This window comes from Oncorhynchus gorbuscha, linkage group LG03, assembly GCF_021184085.1.
Source record: "Oncorhynchus gorbuscha isolate QuinsamMale2020 ecotype Even-year linkage group LG03, OgorEven_v1.0, whole genome shotgun sequence".
Taxonomy (NCBI): Eukaryota; Metazoa; Chordata; class Actinopteri; order Salmoniformes; family Salmonidae; genus Oncorhynchus; species Oncorhynchus gorbuscha.
In genome coordinates, this window is record NC_060175.1 from 36,276,899 (window position 1) to 36,285,939 (window position 9,041).

The 9,041-nt window shown below is 41.2% G+C and overlaps 1 protein-coding gene across 1 annotated transcript; it reads right to left on the reverse strand.

Moving 5' to 3' along the window:
• Nucleotides 1-587: 587 nt before the first annotated feature.
• Nucleotides 588-6,550, reverse strand: LOC124031303 (guanine nucleotide-binding protein G(i) subunit alpha-3-like). Its single transcript, XM_046342386.1, has 8 exons — nt 5,742-6,550; nt 5,352-5,394; nt 5,039-5,180; nt 4,535-4,692; nt 3,320-3,448; nt 2,960-3,089; nt 1,969-2,122; nt 588-1,692 (listed from the first exon to the last, which is right to left on the reverse strand). Exons 1-8 carry the CDS (start codon nt 5,857-5,859, stop codon nt 1,502-1,504), a joined length of 1,065 nt encoding a protein of 354 aa, XP_046198342.1. The 5' UTR covers nt 5,860-6,550; the 3' UTR covers nt 588-1,501.
• Between the last annotated feature and the right edge of the window lie 2,491 nt (nt 6,551-9,041).

The following is a 9,041-nucleotide window of genomic DNA, read 5'->3' on the forward strand; positions in this document are numbered from 1 at the left end:
GATCCTTGATGAAAACCTGCTCCATAGTACTCAGGACCAGACTGGGGCAAAGTTTTACCTTCAACAGAACAATGACCCTAAGCACACAGCCAAGACAAAACGGGAGTGGCTTCGGGACAAGTCTCTGAAAGTCCTTGAATGGCTCAGCCAGAGTCCGAACTTGAACATCTCTGGAGAGCACTGAAAATAGCTGTGCAGCAATGTTCCCCACCCAACCTGAGAGATTGAGAAGATCTGCAGAGAAGTATGAGAGAAACTCCCAAATACAAGTGTCAAGCTTGTAGCGTCATACCAAAGAAGACTTAAGCGCTAATCGTTGCCAAAGGTGCTTCAACAAAGCACTGAGGGTCTGAATACTTAAAAATTTATTAATTTGCACAAAAAAAATCTAAGAACCTGTTTTGCTTTGTCATTGTGGTGTATTGTGTATAGATTGGGGGGGAAGAACTATCAATTTTAGAATAAGGCTATAATGTAATAAAATGTTGAAAAGTCAAGGGGTCTGAATAGTTTCTGAACCCACTGTATGAGAATCAACAGTATAACTTTTTTACAATCTTATAATTACTATTGAGTAATCAGACAAGTTTGGCCCACATTCAATTTAATCAAAGGTACATTCATGTTAAATGTCCAAATGGCAATGTGATTAACATAAAAAGGAGCATTTCAATGGCAAATACTTAGTTTCTAATAAGGCCACTAAGTGAAAGGCCATAATCTTTACACAAATAGTTATATACAAAGATAATCCAAAGAAAATAGGCAACATAATCCAAGTCAAGGCAACCATTACAAAAGCTTATTCTTTAAAAGTGGTTTAAAACATCAAGTGATATCATCTGAAAATTAATCTCTTACAGTTTACAGCCAGTAAACTACTTAAGTGTTATGTAACGATCTGAATTAAAACAATAAGAATTCAGCATATTAACATTACCAAGAGATTTAAAAAAATACTTAACACTAGTGGACAAGGACATAACCATTTATACTGTAAGAAAGACTTAGTTATAAAGACAGTTAAAGAGTTATCAAAACTCAGAAAATGCATAGTAGTTGATATCCTATTCAACATTTACAACGTAATTAATACCTTTTAACCCTTTAAAGTGAACGCTGAAAGCCTAAGTGTAGATGTTTGAAAGGTTTGACAGAAATTTGGCAATAACATTCAAAAATGAGAAATCCAACACTCACAACTTTAAGTCCATAGCCATGAATCCACAACAAATGTATAGAAAAGCAAAAGCACATAAGTGGCCAATGTAATCTTGTCTTGAAATATCCAAGGATTCATCATACATTATGGCAACAGTATATGGTCTAACAACCCCTATGTACTCTGCAGCCTACTTCTGCAGTTCAAACACTGAACCTTTCCAATAGCCAATCATAGATGTGGACTGTCAATGGCAATGAGCAATTCCCACTTGTAAATGCGCGAGAGGATTCCAACACATTCCCGCCCCTATGATGACAGGCAGATGTTGCAGGAGTCTCAGTACAAGCCAACCTCCTTCAGGCTGGCTTTGATAATGACATCAGTGACAGCATCAAAGACAAACTGCACGTTCTTAGTGTCAGTAGCACAAGTGAAATGGGTGTAGATCTCCTTTGTATCCTTCCGCTTGTTCAAGTCTTCAAACTGACACTGAATGTAGGTTGACGCCTCTTTGTATGTGTTTGGACCTAGAGTAGTGGAAGAGAATGTATTCAATCTCATTTACGCACTTATTCTCAAAGGACATGCAAAATAGGTATAACTCAATATACTGCTTTGGGCAAACTAGTAATTTCCTATTATGGACAAACACTTGCTAAACATTAATTTCCTGCTTTGCCAAAGTGTGTCCCTGAGGCTCCTCCCATATTGCACAAGCTAATATTTCAAAATAGAGGTATTACTCATTACTCAGACATCTCAAACAAGAACCCACTATGTACAGCTGCTCTCCACTGATGTACCTGAGTACTCTGGGTAGCAGATAGTGAGCGGGCTCTTCTGGATCTTGTCCTCAAACAGATCCTTCTTGTTGAGAAAGAGGATGACGGAGGTGCCCGTGAACCACTTGTTGTTACAGATGGAGTCAAATAGCTTCATGCTCTCATGCATACGGTTCTATGGAGAGATGAGCAGTGTCAGAGTCTGTGTGTGGGTGAAACTGTTATGCAATCTCTCTTGATAAGACTTGATATACAGTACCAGTCAAAAGTTTGGACACCTACTCATTCAAGGATTTTCTACATTGTAGAATAAAAGGTTAAGTGTGCCTTGAATTCTAAATAAATCACAGACAGTGTCACCAGCAAAGCAACCCCACATCATCACACCTCCATGCTTCACGTGGTAACCACACATGCTAAGATCATCCATTTACCTACTCTGCATCTTACAAAGGCACGGCGGTTGGAACCAAAAATCTCAAATTTGGACTCATCAGACCAAAGGACAGATTTCCACCTGTCTAATGTCCATTGCTCGTGTTTCTTGGCCCAAGCAAGTCTTCTTCTTATTGGTGTCCTTTAGTTGTGTTTCTTTGCAGCAATTCAACCACTAAGGCCTGATTCAGTCTCCTCTGAACAGTTGATGTTGAAATGTGTCTGTTACTTGAACTCTGTGAAGAACTTATTTGGGCTGCAATCTGAGGTGCAGTTAACTGTAGTGAACTTATCCTCTGCAGCAGAGATAACTCTGGGTCTTCCTTGCAAAGCAAAGGTTGGCTACTTTGAAGAATCTCAAATATAAAATATTTTCGGTTACGACATGATTCCATGTGTTATTTCATAGTTTTGATGATGTCTTCACTTGTTCTAGAATGTAGAAAATAGTAAAAATAAAGAAAAATCCTGGAATTAGGTGTTCAAACTTTTGACTGATACTGTACATTTTATACTGCACAACCTTGTAAATACCACAGGACTATAGATCTAAGAGTTGATGCCCTGTCCCACTCACCATCTCCTCATCCTCAGCCAGCACCAGGTCATAGTCACTGAGCGCCACACAGAAGATGATGGCTGTGACTCCCTCAAAGCAGTGGATCCACTTCTTCCTCTCTGACCTCTGACCCCCCACATCAAACATCCTGCAGCCAGGACAAGTCAGACAGAGACATGAGGAAGTGAGAAAAATAGGACATTAAAAAAAATGGGTATGAAAGGCAGTGAAACATTCATACAGTATAATGTGGTCACTACAGTGATGTACAAATAGCTGTGGGCTTTTCTACATTAGTGAATCATTATCTGTAGGGACAAAGTGCCTCAGTGATTATTAGTGTCAGTGCACAGAGTGCTGTGTTAACAAGTTACTGACTTGAAGTAGAGGTCCTTGAATGTGAAGTGTGTCTCCACGATGCCGGTGGTCTTGACTCTTGTCCGCAGAACATCCTGCTGCGTGGGCACATAGTTCTGCTGGGATATCCTGTCCAAGTCATTCAGGTAACTGAGGAGAAAGCAGACTGACTTAATGTAAAAAGTTACTTAAAAACACTACTACTTGCCAATTGTTGGATAATACAGTTTCAAATTGGTGAGCCAAGACATACAAATGGAAGTCCTGATTTTGAATCAACTATGGATTCGAACAACAATGCAAGTGAACAAATAAAGCCAATATAAAATAAACAAAGAAATGATTCCTAAAACAACTCAGAGAGCTTGTAATCATATAGTCTGTCTCGTTTGCCTCAAGTCCTGAAACCTCCCGTTTTTCCTGAATAAACTAGGTGACAGAAACTAGGGCCAGGACCATACCAGTATTGTGATACTCGTTAGTATCATGGCAAGGAAACAAAAAACTAAGCGGATTTATGTTGTAAACAAACATGTTGTCATCCAGAGTCACATTTATTTATTTATTTTCCAAGCAATAGCACAAAATATTTAGTATACAGTAAGTTTTTAAAGGACCAAAGAGTTGTCTGCTTCCGGTTTTCATTTTTGCCATGGAAAGAATATTGCGATAACGGTATTGTCCCGGCACTAACGGCAACCTGTTTCTGCCTTTAGGGCCGGAACTTCCCGTTTCTATTGTTTCAGCAGTGTGGTGCAACAGCAGCAGTCTATCACAGGGTTCCTCCTTTCATGTCCTTACTGGTATCAGAGGAGTCAGACATGTCTCAAACTAGGAGTCAGTTTCAGGGAAATCATTCGTACCTAGCCAACTTATCTAGCAACAGGGGACTTTTTCCTGGTCCATGACTAACTCCCCCTCCCTCCTTCAGGCTATGCGCAAACCCTACACCTCAACCTGAGCACTTCCATTCTGCCACCTCTGGTCTCTTTGCCCTCCAACCGCTACAGGGGTCAGCTCCAGTTCAGCCCAGTCCAAGCGCTTTTGTCCTGGCAACGGCTTCCCCCTGAAGTTCCGACAGTCCCTGCACATCTTCCGAAAACATTTTAAACTACCTCTTCAAAGAGGATAGCCAAGTGTGCAAGACGATATCCCTCCTATCATTCACTATGGTTCTCTGGCCATTATAATACTTGATTCACGCAGTTTTACAGCAGATATTTGTAATGCTCTTACTATGAGGCTGAGTCGTTGAGCTGGTACTCTCTGGACCTGCCAAAGCAGATCTGGACCCCTCCATCCTGCCATAACCTCTTGATGACCCCAGCCAGTTCAGGGGTCATGACCCCTTCCTCTGCTGAGCTGGCCAAGGTAAAGAGCTGGCGGGCATCATCCTAGAGCCAAGCAAACAGTTACCAAAAAGAAACTACTTCTGACAGCTCTCATCCTTGTGGGAACAGTATGACAACAGAAAAATGTCACTCAAATCAACAAGTAAGGTACAGAATCAGCTTTCAAGTGATTTCCTTCACATGCTGACCATCCATGTTGGAATGGAATGTCTCTGCAGCCGGTGGATCATTCTGTACACTGTTCTTGTAAAGTTCATACTTCCTTGTAGTCATAACAAAGAGAAACCACACTTACTGTGGTATTTTACAAATGGGGAAAAAGCAGTAGTAAACTACATACATTTCAGTGGTTTTAGAACAGTGTAAGAGAATCTTCAAGCTGACTCACTGATCTTGCTGTGTCTCCAAAGTCAATGGCGAGCCTGCCCATGGCTCTGACGATGGCGATGATGGACTGGATGGTGTTGCTGTAAACCACAACCCTGTACTGGCTACACTCCTCCTGTGTGTAGCCATCCTCATGGATGATTCTGGGTGCAGGAAGAGAAGGTTATCATGCACATCTTACTGGTGCTTGTGGTCAACATCTAATCTAGATAACATCTCAAAGGCTCCTAAATGATTAATCCCTTCATAAGTGTTCCTAATCAGTAAAAAGCTGTTTTGGGGGTGTGCACAAAACTGTTGAAATATGTACTCACTTCATCTGCTTTACAACAGTGCTCTTCCCAGACTCCCCAGCACCTTGAAGTGAAAAGTTTAGTGGTAAAGAGAGAAGCCATAAGATCAGGTAGAAAGTTTAAACTCTTAGCTCCACTAAACGTGTAAAGATATAAAAACAATCACACACAGTCAGTGCTCAGAACCAGCAGAATCCATCTGTTTAAGTTCTACACCCCCCCCACCCCACTGCTTTGGGGCCTTTACACCTGGTCTGAGAATCTAGCGGAAACAATTAGGCTACACCATGAGCATGAAAGCTCAAATGAAAGTTGTCACGATCTTTCAGTCATGAGCCCTACATAAAAGTAATCAATTAGACAAATACACTCTTCAGACCCTGCCAACGTCAGTCACATAGAAACACTCACCTAGAAGCAACAATTTGACTTCACTTGAAGCCTTTTCGCCAGATTCTCTCAGATTCCGATCAATTATTTTACTTCTCTCCATGGCAGCTTTATCTTCGGCACTTAGTGTGCAACCCATTTTGATCCCAGCAGGTAAATCCTAAATACTATGATAATGTAAAGCTGGAAACTACCTGGCGTTTGACAAGTTATCCAAATGGAAAAAACGTTCAGTAAAAAAGACGGAATGACATTCTAATTCTAACCACAAAGTTGTACTGTTGTGTCTGTCAAACGCTTGCCGCAGAATTCTGGTCCATGTTAACTACGACACGTTTCCAAACTACATTTGTGCGACGACGAGCATAATGGGGGGGAAAAGGAAAAAAGGCGTTGGCCAGCAAGCTAGCTAGTACATGTTAGCTTTTACTATGCATATGTCATGTAACTTGCTAGGAAGCCGAATACTTAACGTTTTAATAGAAGAGCATGAAAATTCAACATTCATTCGAAGAAACAAATGAAGTAGCTAGTTACCAAATTAACTTAATGATAGGTAGCTAGAAATTGTCCGTTTGACTAAACAAAGTTAGTAGCTAACTGTAGCTTTAAGTTCTTTCCGGGTTGGCTTGAAAAGTTGTTTTTTTGCTGAATATCGTGAGTTAAAAGTTTACACACGAAAAAAAATCAACACCCTAAACTGATTCAAAATACTCACACACGTCTAAATACTACTGGCTGTTGACTGCTCTTTTGTTAACAATTGAAATTGTCTAGCCCTACAATTATGCAAGCTTGCAGATGAGATGAGGAAACAAATGTTGACTCTCATCGTCATGTGACGCGGAAATCAAGCAAAATAATTGCTGGGTCTGATGGGAAATGAAGTCTAAATCTATCAGTAATTGATTACAGTGTTTCTCAACCACGGGGCATAAGAGGACCAGGAGCTTTCAGGGTGCCTGAAAAAGCATAAAACGAACACATCGAAAATTACAGCAGCTAGACTAAAAGGTAGTCCCCAGATTGTTTGAGAGCGTTTCAAAGATTTTACTGAGTTACGGTTCATATAAGGAAATCGGTCAATTTTAAAAAAGAATTAGGCCCTAATTTATGGATTTCACATTTGTATTTTATTTTATTTCACCTTTATTTAACCAGGTAGGCTAGTTGAGAACAAGTTCTCATTTGCAACTGCGACCTGGCCAAGATAAAGCACAGTAATTCGACACATACAACAACACAGAGTTACACATGGAATAAACAAAACATAGTCAATAATACAGTAGAACAAAATAAAACAAAAAGTATATATACAGTGAGTGCACATGAGGTAAGATAAGGGAGTCAAGGCAATAAATAAGCCATGGTGGCGAAGTAATTACAATATAGAAATTAAACACTGGAATTGTAGATGTGCAGAAGATGAACGTGCAAGTGGAGATACTGGGGTGCAAAGGAGCAAGATAAATAAAGTATGAGTATGAAGCGAGCGCCAACCAACGAGAGGGTACAGGTCGCAATGGTGGGTAGTGTATGGGGCTTTGGTGACAAAACGGATGGCACTGTGATAGACTGCATCCAGTTTGTTGAGTAGAGTGTTGGAGGCTATTTTATAGATGACATCACCGAAGTCGAAGATCGGTAGGATGGTCAGTTTTTACAAGAGTATGTGTGGCAGCATGAGTGAAGGATGCTTTGTTAAGATATAGGAAGCTGATTCTAGATTTAATGTTGGATTGGAGATGCTTAATGTGAGCCTGAAAGGAGAGTTTACAGTCTAACCAGACACCTAGGTATTACTAATGCTGGACTGGCGAGCAGGTGCAGGCAGTGATCGGTTGAAAAGCATGCATTTAGTTTTACTTGCATCTAAGAGCAGTTGGAGGCATGACTGGGAATATGACTGGGAATATATTGTAGATATGCATCTGTTGGTAAAAAAAAAAGGCAAGGGAATGGATCAGTTTCTGATGTGACCACCGCTTGTTTGATGCAGCATTGAGTTTATTAGGTTGTTGATTGTGGCCTGTGGAATGTTGTCCCACTCCTCTTCAATGGCTGTGCGATGTTGCTGGATATTGGCGGGAACTGGAACACACTGTCGTACTTGTAGATCCATAGCATCCCAAACATGCTCAATGGGTGACATGTCTGTTGAGTATGCAGGCCACGGAAGAACTGGGACATTTTCAGTTTCCAGGAAGTTTGTACAGATCCTTGCAAATCCTTGCAATGGGGCCGTGCATTATCTTGCTGAAATATGAGGTAATTGCGGCAGATGAATGGAACGAAAATGGGCCTCCGGATCTCGTCATGGTATCTCTGTGCATTCAAATTGCCATTGATAAAATGCAATTGTGTTTGTTGTCCATAGCATATGCCTGCCCATACCATAACCCCACAACCACCACAGGGCTCTCTGTTCACAACGTTGACATCAGCAAACCACTCGCCCACACAATGCCATACACGTGGTCTGCCATCTGCCCAGTACAGTTGAAACTGGGATTCATCCGTGAAGAGCACACTTCTCCAGCGTGCCAATCGCCATTGAAGGTGAGCATTTGCCCACTGAAGTCAGTTACGATGCCAAACTGCAGTTAGGTCAAGACCATGGTGAGGATGACAAGCACCCAGATGAGCTTCCCTGAGATGGTTTCTGACAGTTTGTACAGAAATTCTTCAGTGGTGAAAACCCACAGTTGCATCAGCTGTCTGGGTGGCTGGTCTCAGACGATCCCGGGGCTAGTTACATATGGTCTACTGTTGTGAGGCCGGTTGGACGTACCGCCAAATTCTCTAAAATGAGGTTGGAGGCAGTTCATGGTACAGAAATTACCATGAAAATCTCTGGCAACAGCTCTGATGAGCATTCCTGCAGTCCGCATCATAATTACCTGCTCCCCCAAACCTTGAGACATCTGTGGCATTGTGTTGTGTGACAAAACCTTTTATTGTCCCCAGCACAAGGCTCACCCGTGTAATGAGTATGCTGTTTAATCAGCTTCTTGATATGCCACACCTGTCAGGTGGATGGATTATCTTTGCAAATGAGAAATGCTCACTAACAGGGATGTAAACAAAATTGTTTGTCAGGTTGCGTGTTTGAATCGGATCACGAACAACTTTAGCATTTTAGCAACTTTGCAACTATTTACTACTTTTTAGGTACTTTGCAACTACTTAGCTAACCCTTCCACACACCTTCACCCTTCAACATAACTCCAAAACTTAACCCTAACCTTAACTCCTAAACCCTAGCCCAGCTAATGCTAGCCACAACAACACAACATAACATATCATATAAAATGTCAGTGG

Excerpts from the sequence above, each read along its gene's own strand:
- LOC124031303 (XM_046342386.1), bottom strand. The coding sequence starts at position 5,859 with ATGGGTTGCACACTAAGTGCCGAAGATAAAGCTGCCATGGAGAGAAGT. Across the intron at positions 5,181-5,351 it reads ACTGTTGTAAAGCAGATGAA|AATCATCCATGAGGATGGCT; the intron begins GTGAGTACATAT and ends TCCTGCACCCAG. Across the intron at positions 4,693-5,038 it reads TTGGAGACACAGCAAGATCA|GATGATGCCCGCCAGCTCTT; the intron begins GTGAGTCAGCTT and ends GCTTGGCTCTAG.